Here is a 20,540-nt window from a genome sequence, read left to right on the forward strand (position 1 = left end):
TATTGTATGATTTACCTTAGTGTGGATCAAATTGGTAAGAATCCTTTGTTGCTTCAAGAGCAGCATTGATATCCTTCCAGACATTGGCTATAAATTGTTTCCTAACAAAGGCCTTGAAAGCAATCCAATCTGTAGCCCAAAGGGATTCTATTCTTTATAGGTAAAAGTATCCAACCCAATCTCCCCCAAAAAGACAGTAGGAAGCCAGTATCACTATGATTATGATAACTTAAGCTTTTATAGTACTTTAAATACTTCAAACAATCCAGTGAGTATGGTTAGTATAAATAGTATTGATCTCATTAAAGAATAGAAGAAAAGGAAAAAGATAAGGAGATTCAGAAAAGTGAAACAGTTTGTTCTAGGCTGTACAGATAGTCATAATGTGTCTGATTTATTTTAAGAAAAGCATTGTAATTATAGTAAATTGTATACATAAATATGTATTATGTATATATGTGTATATATGTCTACATAGACATGTATGTATATCATATAATGCTAATGAACCAGCTATGTTGACAACTACTATCTGTATTACTAAGGGCCAGTTATTTAAACTCAGTGAGTTGCTGATCTGAATTTGTGGAAGGAATTTGGAAATGTTCTATTGTAGGAGTATCTAACACCATATCAAAATAAATATATAAATAAAGTCTGTCTAGCCAACATGGGACAGGTAAACAACTCTTCAGTCAAAGCCTCCAGATTTGAAAGATTTCAATCAGATAGGGAGAGCAAGGTAAAGATAAAAAACTTTTACCTTTCATTATAAATAAATAAATAAATAAATGAACAAACAAACAAATAAATAAATAAATAAGCAAATGACTAAATAAATAAGCAAATAAATAAATAAACAAACAAACAAATAAATAAATAAATAAATGAAAAATCAGAGCCAGGACTGAAATTTGCTCTCCTAAGGTCAGCACTTTTTTCACTACATAATACTATATAAATTATGACATAAATATTGGAACTTTGGGTTTTCTTTTTAAATGAATTATTTTTGATAACAAAAGATAAATCTGTTCTTAAGCCTAAGAGAAATATGTTTTTGTAGTTGAATTTTTGTTCCTTAAAATAGACAGCAATCTAATTTGAAGGGAGATAAGACATAATTCATTAAGATTTGGGAGAGCTGTCAGCTCTTGCTTAAGGGAAGTCCAAAAATAATAGTAATTTACATTTACCTGTACTGTATGGTTTATAAAGGAGTTTCCTCACAATAACTTTATGAGAAAATGTAGTTTAAGTATTGCTACCCCTGTTTTGTAGATTAACTTGAGTATCAGGTTATGACTTTCTATTGTTACAGAGCTATTTCAGAACTAGAACTTGATTTTTTATTAAATGCCTATTATGTGTCAGGCACTGTAGAAGTAGCTAAATATAAAGAATGACTGTTCTTGACTTGAAGGAGCTTATAATCTAATGGGAGAAGAAAATACACAAAAAGAGTTGATAAATAGAAGAGGAAGAAGGACTGAGAAGTCCAGAGGAGTGCAACTAGATACAAAATGAAGAGATGGTGGGCCTGAGTCCCTTCCTTAAGTGAAAAAATTTTAGCTCATTTCCCTACTGTTCAGTTAGAAAGGTAGAGAGTACTAAGGAGGTATGAGCATTTAGGATGAATTTTGCAGGATGAATGAGGTTCCTAGGAACATGATGGAAAAATCTAAAATAAGGGAGAATTTTAAAAGGCTGTCCTCTTCTAAAATGCAGGACTTTCTAGATATTCCAACTATAAATATATTGATCCTTTCTCTTTATCACATTGCCATGTCACTTATCTTCACATACAAGTCAGTTCTCTTCATTCTAGAAGAGCCTGTTATTAATGGAATATTGAGAAGTTTAGATTGTATTCTTTATTCTTCCCAACTTATGAATAGAAAACAGATTTCTAGTTTTAGAATCGCCAGTTTCTTTGTTCTTTGCTGTACAGGAAACTAAACATAGGCCCTTTGCTATATAGGAATTTAAGATATCATGTCCCAGACCAGTCAGAAGGAAAAGAATCTTTTAGTGACCAGGATGGTGAGTATATTCAGTATTATGTCATATAAGGAGCAATTGAAAGAATTAGAGAGGAATATGATCATTGTCTTTTAAGAATTTAAAATGCTATCATTTTTCAAGAGGCATTTAGACTTCTTTTGTTAACCAGCAATTTAGATTTGATATAGGGAAAAGTTTTCCAAAAATTAGAGCTGTCCAGAGGTAAAAATGGACTGCCTCAGGAGGTAGTGCTTTCTTTTTTAATGGAAATCTTCTAAATGTAGACTGGATGACCTCTTAGTATTTGTGTTGAGAAAGAATACTGCTCAAGTGCAAGTTGGGCTAGTTTTCTGAGGTCTCTTCCAACTTTGAGATAATGTGATTCTTCCATGAAGTTGTAGTTCAAGATTTAAATGCTTTTAGATTTTGATTGCATTTTAGTTAATTTCTTACATATCTTGTCCACTAGACTGATAGCTCCTTGAAGAAAAAGTATGATGTCATATTCATCTTTATATATATCATGATTGGCAGCCAGGATAAGACCTGGCATATAACAGTTTCTCAAATTAGTTGAATGATAAAACTATTAAGAAAATAACGATTCTGGGTATTGATAGCCAAAAGTCTTAGTTTGATATAAAGCATTTTCTTATGAAGAAAATTAGTCTGTGGGAACTTTATTAAGCAGCTACTATATGAAACAGTATAAACTATGTCCTGGAAAGTACAATTTCCTGGCATAGTTCAGCTCATCATACCTACAAAACAATTGCTTTCCCAGATAGCCCAGTTTGTTACCTCACAAATATTAAAATTTCTTTTCTGTCTTATTCTAGTACTTTAAAAGAGCCATCAGTTCTTAGGGTGAGTTCTTCTGATGACACAAATCACAAACCTTCTGCATCTTAATAGATGTTTAATTGCAATAGCTTTCTAACTGACCTCCCTGCATTCTCTCCAATCCATCCTCCACTGCTGCCAAATTGATCGTCCCAAATGTACAGATTTGAGTATTTCACTTTCTTGATCAATAGTTGCCATTTGGGTGTAATGTAACTTTATTGTTTGGTACCTAAAGCCTTCCATTTCTATCTTTCCAGTATAATTACATGTTGCTTTCTCTCCTGTATTCTATACTTCTATCAATTTACTTTCTTTTCCTTATGCATGGTATTGCATCTCCATGTTTATGCCTGCAACAACAAGCTAGAATTCTTTCCCTTCTCATTGCCATTTCTGGAGCATCTTACCTTCCTTTAAAGCTCAGCTCAATTCTTACTTTCATTGAAAAGACTTTATCTGATTCTTTTAGTTTTTAGTTCCTTGCCCCAAAGTACTTTATTTTATATATATTGCATGTATTTTTCTGTGAACATATAACTATATATATATAACTATATATAAAACATATAAATAGCAGAATAATGTTTTTTGAGGACAGAGTGTGTGTGTGTGTGTGTGTGTGTGTGTGTGTGTACACATACATGTACATATTTTAACCTCTAGTGCTAGTGTAGCACTTGACTCTTAGTAGGTAATTAATAAATAATTTTAAGTGATTGATTGATTTGCAATGGACAAAACCATTTATTTTGTCATTGTTAGCTTTCTGGTGGTAAACTATTCCACAGTTAGCTGGCTTGGTCTTCTGATAAGATATACATAGCTGCCAGGTCTGTATCCAAAGTCTTTCCTATTTGGTAAGATCAACCAGATCACTGTCAGTGTTGGAGGGTTCAAGGTTATCCTCATACTGTAATGAGTTATTGGAAGAGAGTTTTGTGGAAGAAAAATGCCACTGACTAATGCAAATTTGATAGAAATTCAACTTAAATTGTTTCTGGGTGTAAAAAATATATATATTAGTCTCCTAAAGGATTTTTCTTTTTATAGGCATGTAATGAATTCACCACACATGTGATGAACCTTCTCCGAGAACAGAGTCGAACACGTCCCATTTCTCCAAAAGAGATTGAGAGAATGGTGGGCATAATCCATCGGAAATTCAGTTCAATTCAGATGCAGCTCAAACAAAGTACTTGTGAAGCAGTCATGATTTTAAGATCAAGGTTCCTCGATGCCAGGTATGTAAAACCATAGTTTATTATGTACTTTTGTTGTTATTGTCATTGATTATGCACCAAATTCCTGACCACCTGACAGATGGAACTGAGTTTTGCTACAAGGCCTTTTCTACAACATGGTTGGGTGAATACCACAGATGATTACTTTGCTGTAGTGAAGGGATTCCATGGAGTATCATTTCACCAGGTATCATATAAGGATGTCCTAGAAATGAATAATATGTATGATTAAGTAACTGTTTTCTTCTTTATTTCCCTTCTACTTTATTTCCCCTGATTTATGCTCTCTGTGGTATTCTTTCTTTGTTAATTTCATCATTTTAGTTGTACTGTACAATAGCTAAAAAGAAGCTCTCAAATAATCCTGAGCAGATAGTTACAGTTATCTGAGAACTGGCCACACAGTGAAAGTAAGCAAGAGAGTTTTGAATTTGAAAATGAAACCAGTGTTAAGGAAGGATACCTCTCATCCCATCTGTTGAAGTCCCTGTTTCTAATTTTGTATTCACCAACACTCAATAAGGTGCTGTTGCTCTGCATGTTCAATTCTCATGTCTTGTCTCTGCTGATCCAAATAGACCATTTAGTCCCTGAGCTTTTCTACTTTATGACTTCCTCATAATGTAAGATTACTTCCGTCTTTGAAAATTTCATAGAAGTTAATGCTAAGGAGGCAGCTAGATGGTGCAGTAGATAGAGCACCAACCCTGAAGTCAGGAGGACTTGAGTTCAAATCTGGCCTCAGACACTTAACACTTCCTAGCTGTGTGACTCTGGGCAAGTCACTTAGCATTTTTTCCCCTGAGGCAATTGAGGTTAAGAATTTTTTTTGGGGGGGGGAACTATTCTTGAACATTTATTTTTAAGCTTTATTTCCTGGTAATATTTTTCCCTATTTCTCTACCTTTATAAAACCCGCTATTCCCATAGTGTTGGAATACATGGGAGAACTGTTGGAATCAATGGGACCACCTGACTGTGGCTGCTGGAGATCCAACCCACACCTGCAGAATGGATCTCCTCTTGTGAGAGGATGACAAAAGGAGATTGAGAGGCAGTTGTTGTTGTCTGACCTCTCTCCTTTTCCCTCTGCCTCCAATTTATCTCGTTCCCAGTCTGCAACACTTGTGTCAGCAAAAGCTGCCCTGCAACTCCTTCAGATGTTATGATCCACAGCTGTGAAGGCTCTCGGAGATTTGACCTGTCCTTTAACACCACAGACTCATTTTATTCCTATTAATGCTAAGAAAATGAGTTTTTAAGACTGACATTGCCATTTTGGCTTGATGATACTGTTAGGGAAAATAATACTTTATACAAGTTATGATACAAAACAAACAAAAAAAGATGCTTTAAACACATCCTTTCAAACGCAAGCAAGAAAGTATTTTAGTTTCTAGTAAATGAACAAAGACTTCACTTTTTGAAAATTTATTTTTATTAAATATTTTTAATTTTCAAGAGATATGCATGAATAATTTTTCAACATCAACTCTTGCAAAACCTTGTGTTCCAATTTTCCCCCATCTTCCTCCCACCTCTTCCCCTAGATAGCAAGTAATCCAATATATGTTAAACATAGCAAAAATATATGTTAAATCCAATATATGCATATATATTTTTACAATTATCTTGCTGCACAAGAAAAATCAAAAAGGAAAAAAATTAGAAAGAAAATAAAATGCAAGCAAACAACAATAAAAAGAGTGAAAATGCTATGTTGTGATTCACACTCAGTTCTCACAGTCCTCTCTCTGGGTGTAAATGGCTCTCTTCATCATAAGATCATTGGAACTAGAAGACTTCACTTTTTAACAAGCTTAAAGTTCACATAAGTGAAAATAGTAGATTTTCTAATTGGTAGTTATATTCAACTGTCTTACCAACTGAAATTTGCACTCTTGAATATTATTTCAGTCCTTGGCCAAAATTTATTTCCAGGGAGAAAGACACCTTGATTTTTTTCTCCCCCTGTTGATATCTGACAGGGGTAATAATTTCCATCAGATTCTTTTATCATTGAAGAAGGTGACTTTAGTTTCCTAAATTGGGGAAAAAAAAGTTTTGTGGAGTTATTGACAAAATTTTTAACGAACTTGTGATTTCATTGGTATAGAAATTTTCAGTGAACAAATTCCTTACCAAGTCAGAATGGTATCTTTTCTTAAATTTGTACTCTTAAAGGTTTATCTGGGGATACTGAGAGTTTTAAGTGAATTGCTCATTATCATTCATGTATCAAATATAGGACTTTGAATTTCTAATTTGAAAGACAGCTCTTTTCATATACACTGCCTCTCAAAATAATTATTGTAAGTAATTTATAGTATACTTGAGAGTTTACAAGTCATTCTTCACAAAAACTTTGTGTGATAGGTAGTGAGTGAATTATTATTTCCATTTTATAGATGGCAAACAGATTCAATGAAATGTTATTAGTCCATTGTCATATATTTAATATATGGCAGAGTTGGGATTCCATATCAAGTCATCTTACCCAAGTTAACACTCTTTACACAATACTTATCTCTTGTATATTTCTTTGTAGTTTATAAAATATTTTCTCAGCAAATATATGTGAGTTGAACTAGACAATTCCTGGGATCCTATCCAACTTTGAGATTCTGTGATGTTATTTGATCCTATAACCTCTCTGAGCTTAGAAGTAATAATAGAAAACTTTTTATGACATTTGTTGATTTTTTAAAAAAGCAACCATGTGTAATAGACAGTTCAAGTATTTATTATCATCATTTTGAGGATGAAGTAGCTAAGGCTTAGAGATTGTGCAGTTATGGGCTTAAGGGCATAGATAAGTGGCAGTCAGAGATTGAACCCAAGAGTTCTAGCCTCTAGTTTCTTTGTTACTGGACTACTTTATCTGAGTCATTTGGGAAAGCACTTGGTAACTAATAGCTAATAGTATTTATTCTCCTCCAGGCTTAAAATCTCAAAATCATCCTTAATACCTGCCTTCTCTCTTGCCTTTCATATCCAGTCAATTATAAAATTTTTGTGATTCTTCCTTTGTAGTTAATCTAAGTCCTTTTTTAAGGACCTAAGTCCTTAATCTAGTCCTTTTTTTTTCCTTCCTGTCATAGGATTTAGAGATATAAAAGACATTAATGATAGTCTAGTCCAACACACTTATTCCACAGATAAGGAAACTGAGTCTCACTAAAGTTACTTTCCTAAAGTCGTACAACTGTTTAACAGAGGCAAGGAGGGACTTGAACCCAGACCTCTTTCCAAGTTTAGACCATTTTCACTTTACATGTGGAAAGCAACCTAACTGGTCTCTGTGTTTTTAGTTTTTTTCTATTTTTAAAATTTTAGATTTAAATTAAATTTGAAAATTTTATTTAAAATATTTAAAAACTAATTTCCCTTAAGTACTGCTTGAAAATATCATTGTTTCATCAAAAACCTTTAATTGAAATTCTCTATTGCTTATAAACTAAAGCATATTTTCTATAACATGGCATAGCATCCAGTATTCTCCATGATCTAACTCTAAACTACATGTTTACCCTTATTTTTTCTACATGTCCTTATGCTTCAGGCCAGTACACCCTTGCATATTTAATCATGTTGTTCTCTCTGCTCTGGAATTATGTTCTGCCCCTCTTCTGGACACACACACACACACACACACACACACACACACACACACACACACACACATACACACACCCCCATATGCCCTCAACCACTCCTACATCCACTCCCCCCACACTACTGGAACACCATCTAGACAAGTGTCAGAATGGGGATTTGAATTCAGGCCTTTTTGATAGAAAGTCTTTAGGGCTCTTTCTATTGCCCTGGGAAATGGCTCTGGCAAATAGTAACCACATCAATAATCAGTTATCCTTTGAACATTTGAAGTGTTTGATTCCTCATTGTTGAAGAAGTGGGTGTTTAACTAAGGCAGGATGAGCCAAAATGGAATGAGGAGATAAATGGAGCTTTGAAAAGACTCATCTGTAAAGACTGTAGTTATGCAGTGCTTCAATGTTGATAGGCTGTACCTCTGGGGATTGATGCTCCGCTGTACTGTGGCCTAAGGCACAGGCATCTTGATTGCAACTAACCCTGGGGGGGGATGAGACTTTGGGGAAAATGCTTAATGGGAACTTTCTAAATGATGTTCTTCTAAAAAATAAATAAAGCACATGACAGAAGTTTTTCTTATACCTTCAAGTATGTGGAAATACTCAGCTCTGGTTTAATTTGTTCTTGTATTGCCTCTTAGCAAGCCTTGTGCTAGGGAAGGATGTTCTGCTCTGGGCAAAAATGATCTGACAGATATATGACTCCCTGGCTCACTCTGACTTGTAGCCCACTCATTTCTTTCAGGAAACCTATGCTCACGTTTTCTTGATAATTAGACAAGTTGGTGCACATATCTATGCAATACATTTAAGAACAAATCTACAAGTTTCCTAAACCCCCTCTACCCTGCTGGGGTAAGAGTTTGCATTTAAATAGAAAAACCTCCTACATGTATTCTTAAAATCATGGGATTTTGGAGTTGAGAGAGAACTTAGAGATAATCTAGTTCACTGATCCCTTTCTCATTTGGAAGATAAAGAAACTGAGACCCAAATGGGGCAAGTGATCTGCCAAAGATCACATAGGGATTAGATGAAAATCTGGGGTGTGAAACCATGTGTTCTGACTATAAATTCACTGCTTTCTTTTTTCTACTTAGGTTGTCAGAAGGTTGATCACCAGTTTTAGGAAGCAGTCTGCTATTTTTAAGGAGTAGGATTTATGCCAGTGATGGGGAAAGATTCACCTCAGTAGAATCACAGATCTTCTAGAGTATAGAAGTAAAAAGTTGTTAACACAGTAGGAGCTTAAATATCATTTATTCCCAAGTCCCTCATTTTACAGAGGAGATTCTGGGGTACAGAGTAAATAAATGATTTCCCCAGAATTATCCTGCAACAACCCATGATTCAAACCTTTTTACCTATCACTTACTCATCCAACTCACTTTGCTTTTGAAGTGAAAACAAGCTATCTGTTAAGGCCAACTACTTAGCAAAGGAATGGTGTAAAAGAATTCATATTTCAAATAGAAGTTGGATGAAATAAATGTTTCTGGTTTAATGGCAGATTTTTTTTTGTCTTCTAATCTGTTTTATAAATCCCTTTTTTCTTAGATATCTTATGTTCTATGTTCTGATTGAAGTTAAGGTCCCTTTTAGTTCTAAGATTCTATGTACTAAATTTAACCATTCTAAATCCTAAGATACTCCAATTTTGAGAGTTTCTGAATCTAACTAATGCTTGTTAATGTATTACCGAAAGAGTGCTAAAGTGATGCTTTCCCCCCTCATCCCCATGGGTAACATACAAATGCATTTTTGTCAAGGACATTCTGAAGGACCTTAATTATAAGACTTGATTCTACAATGAGAATTTTAGTCCTATGCCAATTATTTTTTGACCAAACCTAGTTGTCTGGCTTCCTTCATTTAAACATTATAGGCAAGTTCAGCCCATTCCACCCATGTGTATGTCAGGTGTGCACATGTCATTTTTAGAAAAACAAGTTAAATAGGAAGGAAGTCAGTTCCTTAAATAGCATATTGGTCTGATTACATGCTATACTTCTTAAAGGTGGTCTAAAATTGGTGTTATTTTTCAATGTTTAAGTACAGATTTTTTTTCCTCCTGTTTAAAGACTTCTTTTTGAAGTACTAATAATTACTTGTGTGACACTGGACAAGTCACTAAACCTTTCTGTGATTCTGCTTCCTCATGTGTAAAAAGGGGATAATAATAACAAACCTTATAAGGTTGTTAAAATGAAATGAAATAACATATGTAAAGTGCTTTCCAAACTTTAAAGTACTGTGTAAATGCCAATAATAGAACTAATATTATACACAAATGTATAACCTTCTGTTGATGATATTGTTTTTGAGTACTAAATTTTATATTTGAATATATTAAATCATAGGAGAGGGGCACATAACTTATCTGCAATAAGATCTAGTAGACACTCTGGAGTGAAAGTGAAACATGTCAAAGACTTAGTCACAAAGTAAAACTCATATAATATTTTTTTCCCCTGGCCATTTGAGTGTATAGTTAATAGGTTCTAACCCATTTGAAAATAATTAGACAATCTTGCAGTAGATTATATATTCGTTTGGTTAACATAAATATCATAGTAATTGAAAAAATTAAAATTAGTTTTTAATGAAAAAAATTTATAGTCTTTCTGCATGTATTTATCCACTGTTGACCCTTTTCCTCTTCCTTTAGTCCATAGTTAACTTTTTTTTTCTTTTTCAGACGAAAAAGACGTAATTTCAGCAAACAGGCAACAGAAATCTTGAATGAATATTTTTATTCACACCTCAGCAATCCCTACCCCAGTGAAGAAGCCAAAGAAGAGCTGGCAAAGAAATGCAGCATTACAGTGTCACAGGTAAAATGGGACTTTCTGCTTTATCATGATCCTGAAACACTCATTCTCATAAGAAGCACAAGAAATTGTCAGCAGAGCCAGGCTTCTTTTTTCAGTATTTATAATGCCATCACCCCTTATTTTATGCCACAAGAATATCCCAACTTTCCAAGTTGGTAACATTATTAACCAACAACCTCTGTTCTTCCTTACCTTTTTCCTGCCATATCCTAGTTTCTGACTTCATAGAAGAATTCTAGCCTCGTATTTCATGTGTGTTGGGTTCTTGAACTTAAGTTATGTTATAATTTAAAAAATTATAACACAGTAGCATCAATAGTGTTCTGTTTGTCAGTGTCCCCTTCTGAAATTCCTTTCTGTGTCATTTTAATATGTTTCATTGGTGGGTTTTGGGGGTATTGATTTGCCTTAATTCATTCTACAATTTCCTCTCCTTCCCCTATCAATTATAAAAGCCTTTTCTTGTTCCAAATATAGCCAAGCAAAATAAATCCATATCTTGCAGTGTTTGATGATGTATATCTTCTTATACACCTCTGGGCCATAAGCATCTTTAACAAAGTGAGTGGAACTTCTATATTGGCAAGCAATAATAACAATAAAAATATATCAATAGGTGTTTGTTAAGAGTTTAATATATGCTAGGCACATTATTAAATACTAGAGATATAAAGAAAGGCAAAAACAGGCATACTTCCTTCAAAAAGATCATATTCCAAAGAGAAAAATAACATGTTAAAATTTATGTACATATATAAAAGACAAATATGGGATAAATGAAAGATCATCTCAGAAGGAAGGCACTAGTAGTAAGAAAGACTGGTAAACATCTCTTGCAGAAGTTGGGGTGTGAGCTAATGCTTGAAAGAAATAAGGAGGTAGAAAGATTGGGAGAGGGCATCCCAGATCTGAGTAGTTATCAGTGGAAATACACAGATTTGAGAGATGAGTTATCTTGTAGGAGGAACAATAGAAAGGCCAGTATGACTGGGTAATAGAAAAGATGGAAAGAAGTAAAGTGTAAGAAGTCCAGAAGGGTAGGAAGGGATCAGGCTGCAAATGGATTGGGTTGCAAATGGACTTAAATGCCAACAAAAGATTTTCTATATTATCCTGGACATAATTTTTGAAGTGTATTTAGTTAACAGAGTGACATGTTCAGACTTTAGAAAGATTATTTTGGCAAGTGAAGAGAGGATGGATTACAATGAGGAGAGTCGTAAGGTAGAGATACTAACCATAGATTATTGTATTAGTCTATGCATGAGATAGTAAGAATCTGAACCAATGTGATTGTAAAGTTAATGTAAATGATGGGAAGGGCAATCTCCCATAGAGAGAGCTGTTGTGAAGATAGAAATGACAGCATATAGCAATAATTGAATATCTAATATGAATATGAGTGAAGAGTTGAAGATGACAATAATAAGGAGTTAAGAAGAGGGGAAGATTTGGGAGGTGATTTAATAAATTCAGATTTAAACATATTGAATTAGGGTATCTATGAGACATTTAATTTGAGAGGTCCAATAGATAGTTGGTGATGGAAGACTGGAGTTAGGGAGAAATTAGGGTCAAATATATAGATCTGAGAATTCTTAGCTTAGAGATGATAATTGAATCTATGGTAAATTCACCAAATGAGATACTATGTAGAAAGAAGACCCAGGACAGCACTTTGGTGGATACATACAGTGGGTCTGGTATAGAGGAGGATCGAGTAAAAGAGAGATTAGTTAAGTAGAATGAAAGAGAAAACTAGATGAGAGAGCATTTCAAAGAGAAGAGGATAATGGACAGTGTTGCAAGCTACAGAAAGGTCATGAAGGATAAGGATGGAAAAAGCCATTAGATAAATAAATATATCTCATATTTAATTGTTACTATGTTTTGTAAATCACTTTATGTATATGATCATCTTTGCTTATGAGCTTGTGATAGGTAGTACAACTTTTAGAATAATCATTTCACAAATAGTTGAGTGACTTAATGTAAAGTTTTGTAGCAAGCAGGTGGCATAATCATGGCTTGACTAGTTGCTGTCATTACAAATTTGATGATCTTCCTGCTGTATTTATTTTATCAGTGGAATTATCTTGCTAGTACATGGCAAATAATCCTGGACTAGTTGATTTAGATGATGAACCAGAGCTTTCACTGGAGAGAAATTGATTTATTTGTTATAAAACTTAACTTAAAAATAACTGTCTTTGGTAATTCCCTGTTGTTTAAATTCCTCTATTTGGCATTCAAGATTTTCAAAATCCGGTACAATTTCATTTTTCCAGAATTCTTTCATTGTTCCTTCTCCTTCTCTCTCTTTGATTCTCTATTCTAATTATCACAATGGTTATTCCAAAACTTAAACTTTCCACAACTTCTCTCCTAACTTCTCAGGTAAGGACCTCACCTCACGTTACCCCCCCCCCAAAAAAAGAAGTCATTCAAATGTAAACTTCTTCCCTTCTCATTTTACAAATTACTTTGACATCATCTTCCATTATCTACTCCTTTACTCCAATCCCTATTTGAAGAGGTGGCTTTTTTCCTTACCAAGATCAAATTCCTCTACATTAGACCATTGACTGTTCCTGCTCCATCCCCTCCACTTCTAACCAACAATCTCTCCCTGTCTACTGGTTATTTCCCCATCTTCCAAAATAAATTTTTTTCTCTAGGTTTCCCCCATTCTTAAAAATCCCTAACTTGATTGTATTGTTCTTGCTAGTCTTCCTCTTACATTTCTTTTCCTCTACTCACCTAGTCTCCCAGGAATAGCTATCTGTACTTGTTGCTTCGGTTTTCTCTATCTCATTCATTTCTCAATCTTTGTACTTTGGCTTCTAATTTCATAGTTCAACTAAAACTATTCTCTTCAAAGTTACTAGTTATCTCTTAAATGACAAATCTAATGGCCTTTTATTAATTAATCCTCATTTTTTCTTGATTCTCTTTGTAGCACTCGACATTTTCTCTCCTCCTGTCTGATTTCTCCTTTGTTGGAATTTTATCCATAATACATGTACCAAGTAGGTATACCTTAAAGCTGTTATGGGCCCTCTCTTCTGTTCTTTTTATACTTTCACTTAATAATCTTATCAGCTTCTATGGGTCCAAGTATCTTAATGTAAATGATTTCCAGATCTATATCTCCAGACTTAATTTCTCACCAGAATTCTAGTTAGATATCCAGCTTGCCTAATGGACACTTCAGATTGGATATGCTAAAGGTATCCAAACTCAGCAGTCTAAAACAGAAATCTTTTCCTTTAAAGCTACTCCTCTTCTGAAATTCATAATTATTGTTGAAAATACCACTGTCTTTCTGGTTACCTGGATTTGCAAATTTGGTGACATTTTTGACTCCTCATTCTCATCCCATTTCTTTGGTCAGTTGCCAAATATTCTTGTTTCATTATTCACAACATCGTTTATATTCATTTTCTTCTCTTTATTCACATTATTGCAACCTAATTGAAGTCCTCATCACCTCTGATCTCAAGTATTTCAATTGTTTTCTAATTGGTCTCTGTCCCAAGTCTCTCTTTACTCCAATCTATCTTCCATATAACTAGCAAAATTATTTCTTAAATTGTAGTTCTATTCATTGACTCCTTCTCTCACTTTAGTAAATTCTGGTAATTCAGTATTATCTCTAGGATCAAATGTAAATCTCTTTAACATTTAAAGCTTTTCATTATATAGCCCCCTTCTTATCTTTTCAGTTTTATACATATAACTCCCTAGCAATTACCACTGCTTCATCTTCCATTTCTTTGCCTTTGTACATTTTGACTGAAATGTTCTCTCTTTTTACCTCCACTTTTTAGAAACTCTGGCTTTCTTCTAGACTCATCTCAAGTATCCATTTCTTCAGAGGGTTTTTTCTAGGTTCCTTATCCCCAACCTGTGCCCATATATATGTATTTATATGTGTGTGTGTGTGTGTGTGTGTGTGTATGTGTGTGTGTGTTGTTGTTTCCCATTAGAAAGTATATTCCTTGGGAGCACAAGCTGTTTTTCCTCTCTCTTTTTTTTTTAAACCCTCAGCACAGAACCAGGAACATAATGTGAGTTTAATAAATGCTTGATTTATTTATTGATTCTTCTTTATGCATGTTTTGATTTGTACTATTCTATTTTTGTCCTTTGAATAATCCTTTACTCTACTACCTCTATGCCTTTGTTTACATTGTTGTCTAAGCCTTCTCTTTCCTGCTCTTGATTTACTGAATTTCTTCTTTAATTAATCCTTTCTTTAAAAGCCCAACTCAAATTTCATCTCCTTCATCTATGGTGTGTCTATTGGTAATGTCTTTTTTCCATCAAACCTTACATAGCAATTTAGTTTATACTTTTCTAAGTTATTTAATCAGTGTGACATATTATTATATTTGTGTTTATTCAATTCATTTCAGTTTTATCTGATTTTGCCTGATTCCATTTATAGTTTTCTTGGCAGATACTAGAATGGTTGCTATTTCCTTCTCAATGTATAGATGAGAAAATTGAGATAAATAGGGTTAAGTGACTTGCTTAGGATCCCATAACCATCCATATCTGAGCCAGATTTGAACTTAGGTTTTCCTGACTGCAGGCCCAGCACTCTATCCATTGAGCCACTTAGCTGCCAAATTTGTGCTTCTAATCTTTTCTCACAGACTGTAAGTTCTATGAGGGCCAAGAACGTGTAAACTTATGTCTCTTCTATCATCTGAACATAATGCTGTGTGCATAGTATGCATTTACTAAATGTTTAAATGAATTAATTGTAATGCTTCAATATTAGACATTACAGAAAAATGCTTTTTCATTATGACTTTTATTTTTGTTTGAATTAAACACAGAAATCTTTGAGGTAAAGACTGGGATCTTTCTAACACTATTGTCATTACCTTTGAAACATAAGTTGACAGTTGAAAATCATTTACTTGTAGGAAAAAAAGTTGGTAGAGTATGAAAACCTTTGCAATGGAACTGTGATTTAAGGAATAGCTGACCCTGTATGAAATAGTGTTCCTTTGGGAGTCATATGCAATGAATTTTAACAATAGTTTCTAAATTTAAAACTGTCCAACTGTGCTTGTGAGATCCAAAATACTGATCCCTTCTGATTCCAGTGAGGTTTTCTTATCAATATTTGAAATCATTATATATTAAAGGAACAATGCCTGAGGTTAGCATGTTAAGTATTAATGATTTGCCATCTCTAGTATTGGCATTATTAGCCACACAACCCCTAGAGTAACCTTTAGTTCTATAATTAAAACTCAATGTGAAGTTTGTTTTAGAAGTCTCCTATGAATTTTTTTGTTGTTTTTTGATTGATTGGAATGAGATCTGTTTAGTTTTAGATATCTTTCCAAATATATATAAAGAGAGAAGAGAGATAGTATGTAGATATGTGTATTTCTGCCTGTCTCTCTCTATTTCTCTCTCTTTATCTCTCTTTCTCCATATCTTCCTTTTTCTTTCTGTTCTCTTTCCCTTTCTGTGTCCTTTTTTTTTCACACATACATATGATGCATTCATTCACTTAAAGTTGAATTTTTTTTTCCTGTACTGTGGCCACAGAGCCACTGAATGTAAAATTTCTTCTTTGATATTTACATATTTGTTTAAATAGTCAAATTAGTGTTAAACCCACCAAGTTTCAAACCATGACTTTCTTATAGAATTTTTTGGAGACTCTCTTTTTCACTTATTCTATTCTATCTTGTAATATAGTTATATTTCTATTCTTCCTATTAGAGTATAACCTGACAATATGGGGATTCTCTTATTTCATCTTTGTATCCTTAAAGCTAAGACATAGTAGGTGCATAATGAATACTTATTGATCCAGACTGAATTATAGGCCATATTATTATAGCTTAAATGCAACATTATACAAATATACAACCTTACTCTGATAAGATATGTAATATTGTGTGAACTAAATGGAAAAAACTACACATGTCATGTAAATCATATTCTGTACCAGGTCATTCAGGAAAGCTATGTTCATCAGATTGAAAATTTATTTCTACCTCAAGGAGGTATTTTGGTTTATGTTTAGTTTATGCCAGACTTTCAGGCTTGTCAGTTTGTTTTTAAAGAATTCTTTAGTTGTGACATCTACTTACACAAGTTTAGCCATAGTATGCCAGAATTAGAATGATACCTCAGAAATCATTTAATCCAACTTCTATTTAAACAGAAATTCCTCTTCCCCAATAAGTTCTACTTTTGGGGACTAGGGATTAGGGGAAGTTGTCTCTAACTTGTGATAGTTAGAAGGAGCTATTATTATAAGGAATGACTTAAAAATTTTGTGTTTCTTCAGATAGGATTCCCAGTAGTCATTTTGAATTCATGAAGTTTCAGAGTATTTGATTAATTTTTATTTTTATAATTTTTATTTTAAAAAAATTAAATATTTAAGCAATTGATTCTATTTACTTTATAGTATAATTAAAATAGCTTTGGCAAATTTGGGGGGTTTTAATAAAGAAATTATGTACATAATAAAAGATTTTTGGAGTTGTAAGGGACTTTAGAGTAATCTCTTCTAACTTATTCCTGGAACAGAAATCCCTTCTATAACATCCTTGACTAGAATTGGTAAGGTTTATATTTGCAGGCTATCAGGTATGGGAATTCATCTGACTTTGGGAAGTAACAGATATTGATTTGAAATTTCTCTAATTTTTTTCTCATTAATATAGAATCTACCTCTATAATTTCCTTAATTGATTACAAATTATTCATTAATAGCCAAGTAAAACAAGTCAGATTCCTCTTACACATGGTGGTTTTTCAAACACTAAGAGATCATGTTTTTTATTATTTCTCCAGGTTAAATATTCCTAAATTCTTAATGAAGAATTGTACTATATGACTCTTAATCTTTTCAGTTTTCTCATTTCTTTCCTCTAAATATGTTTTAGCTTTTCAATATTGTTTCCTAAAATGTGGTATCTAAATATGGTCTGATTAGAGAACAGAATGCCATCTCCCTCTTCTGGGTAATATGACTATTAATGCCACTTAAAACTGCATTAGTAGGTTAAAATTTTTTTTATTGGACCTTCAGTCTAAAATTGTTGATGTTGAAATAAGCCTGTATTCTCATACATTTTTAGCAAGTCTGTGAAAATTCACAGAGTAAGAGATTATTTCCAAATCCATACTTGTAGAAATGATTTCTACTGTGCCTACTTTTTAATTCTCATTTCTCACTTAGAATAGTACAATTTTTTTTATTTATTTTTTTTTTTTTTAGGCTGGGGTTAAGTGACTTGCCTAGGGTCACACAGCTAGGAAGTGTTAGTGTCTGAGACCAAATTTGAACTCCAGTCCTCCTGAATTCAAGGCTGGTGCTCTATCCACTACGCCACCTAGCTGCCTCGAATAGTACAAATTAATGAGAGTTTACTTTTTTCCATAAACTGTACTCTCCCTTGTTTCTTTTAAGTTTCTGCTTTCCAAGTCCCTGAAAACTCCTTTATACTTTTCTGAGTTCCATTTTTATAAATATTTACCTTTGATTATACACTTTTGTTAAGCTCAGGTGTAGCATTTTGCAAGTGAAATACTATTTTTTCTCTTGATTTTACTTATTGAACTTTATGGTAAACAAATTTATATAAGAGAACCTGAAAATGTAGCAGAATTAAGTAATAAGCCAACTAATAACTTCTCTTCCCATTCTCCAATCCTCACTCTCCTGTCACAGTAATCTTCCCAATGAATAAACCTCCTTCTGCACAAAAAGTTTTCAAAGGTTATCCACTGACTACTTAATATTGTTATAGCCACATATATTATAAAGCAGTGGTTACCAAAACCATTTGGTATTGGCTAAGCAATAGTCTAGTTGATCAGTGGAATAGGTTAGGTCCAAAGGACAAAATAATCAATAACTCTAATAACCCAGTGTTTGGCAAACCCAAGGGCCCCAGCCTTTGGGATAAGAACTCAATGTTTGACAAAAATTGCTGGGACAATTGGAAATTAATATGACAGAAACTAGGCATTGACCCACACTTAACACCATACACCAAGGTCAGGTCAAAATGGGTTCATGACCTAGGAATAAAGAATGAGATTATAAATACTGTAATAGCCACCGTTCTCTTTTATTGTCCTGACTCAGTTTCCCTAATTATCCTGACCCAGTCCTGACTCAGTTTCTCTAAGTGTTCTGCTTCAGTTTATAATTGTCCTGAAAAACCTCCCCTCCCTCTTTATCAGAATATTTGATAAGGATAAAAGATCTTATATTTTAGAGTATCAGAATGCCTCTCCCCATCCCAAGCTATCAGATTATCAGATATTGTCTTATCAAGATGCCTCTCCTTATGTCCCTGATGCCTTCCCCTATTATGTCATCCCCCTCTTCTGTGGCTCATCCCACAGGAGATGTCAGAGTCCAGTAACTGCTCTCAGCACCCTGACTCTGCCCCTGCCTCAGTCTACCCCCTGAGTCTGAGCCATTTATATATATGCCATTGAGAACTCACATTGTTTGCTGGATTCTTGGAGATGATAGTCTCATTCAGCCCTGGGACCAAACCATGGACCCATTTAGTCCCAATAAATCTCTCCCTTTCAAATAAATTATTAAATACTCTCTTAATATCTATCTTATCTCAGTTTCTCCAGCATTACAATACAATTTCCTTCATCAATGTGATATAGATAGCCCTGGACTTAGAGTCAGAAACCTAGGATACATCTTGTGACTCAGTCACTTATCACTGGAAAAGCCATTTAACATCATAGGATCTTAAAATTGAGAGCAGGGAGGGATCTTACTGCTCATATAGTTCAAATCCCTTATTTTACATTTGAGGAAAAAGAGTTCCAGAAAAGTTTATTTGTCCAATATCATACAAGTAATGAACTATATGTATAGTTCTGGATTTAAGCCTGTGTTTTCTGACTCTAAATCCAAATCTTTTCCTACTGTATTTCCTTTTTCTTTTTTCAACTTTTGTTTCTTTTTTCTGTAAAATGTGGATAAATATTTCTTCAATAATACTTCTCATTCTTTTTTTTTTCTTCTCTTTCTCCTCTTCTGCTGCTACTACTCCTAGCTTGTTAGTTACCTAGCATTTGCATAGCACTTTGAGGTTTTTCAAAGCATCTTACATGTATTATTATCTCATTGATCCTTACAAATAACCCCATTTTATGGATGAGGAAATCGAGACTTTGAGAAGTTGTTCATCCAGGTTGAATTATATGCCATAAAGTGTTATACCTAAAATGCAACATTACACAAATATGCAATCTTGCTCTGATGGAATATGTAATATTGTGTGGAAGAAACTACACATTGTCATGTAAATAGCATTCTATACTGGGTCAATAAGAAAAGCTATATTTGTCAGATTGAATGCATACATTCCTCAAGGAATGTTTTCAGGTGTGACTTGCCATAGCTATTAAATGTCTGAGGTAGGATTTAAACTCAGATTTCCTTGCCTCCAGATCCTGTACTTTATTTCTTATGCAACTTAGCTGTCTCCATTACCTACCTTATAAGGTTGCTATGAAGTAAAGCATTTCATAAACCTTAAGATGCTATAGGAATGAGAGGAGTTATTATTGATCTTACATTCAAGCTTAATCACCTTCCATCACCACTCTACCTTTCCAGCCTTATTTTACAGAATTCATCTTGAAACATTCTATGTTCCAGATAGAATATATTCTTTGTTTTGTTCCTGTCTTTTTCTGTTCTCTTTTATGAATGATGCTTCAGTGTATTTGTATACTCTTTCCTTCTTATGAAACTGACTCTTTTCATCACACTTTCTCCTTTATCTGATTTTTATTCTTCAAGGTACAGCCTCTATTTGGGGCACTATTTCCATGGGGCATCCCCTTCCTCTCAAAATTTTCAGGCCTTTCTGACTTCTCTCTCTTATGTGCTTAATCATTGTAATGTGTATATATTTCCAACCATTATGGTAAACTGAAAGCCCTTTGAGGGCAGGAAGTATATGATTTTT

At 33.7% G+C, this 20,540-nt stretch overlaps 1 protein-coding gene across 5 annotated transcripts in view; it reads left to right on the plus strand.

The window, feature by feature from the left end:
* PBX3 (PBX homeobox 3) overlaps window positions 1-20,540 on the plus strand; it is a 292,919-nt gene that overhangs the window by 225,540 nt on the left and 46,839 nt on the right. For all 5 annotated transcript variants that reach the window (XM_074293103.1, XM_074293107.1, XM_074293104.1 and 2 more), the window contains exons 5-6: window positions 3,901-4,091; window positions 10,404-10,539. In XM_074293103.1, coding sequence (XP_074149204.1) covers window positions 3,901-4,091; window positions 10,404-10,539 — 327 coding nt within the window. The remainder of the gene's footprint in view (window positions 1-3,900; window positions 4,092-10,403; window positions 10,540-20,540) is intronic.

This window comes from Sminthopsis crassicaudata, chromosome 2 (assembly GCF_048593235.1).
Source record: "Sminthopsis crassicaudata isolate SCR6 chromosome 2, ASM4859323v1, whole genome shotgun sequence".
NCBI classification, from domain to species: Eukaryota; Metazoa; Chordata; class Mammalia; order Dasyuromorphia; family Dasyuridae; genus Sminthopsis; species Sminthopsis crassicaudata.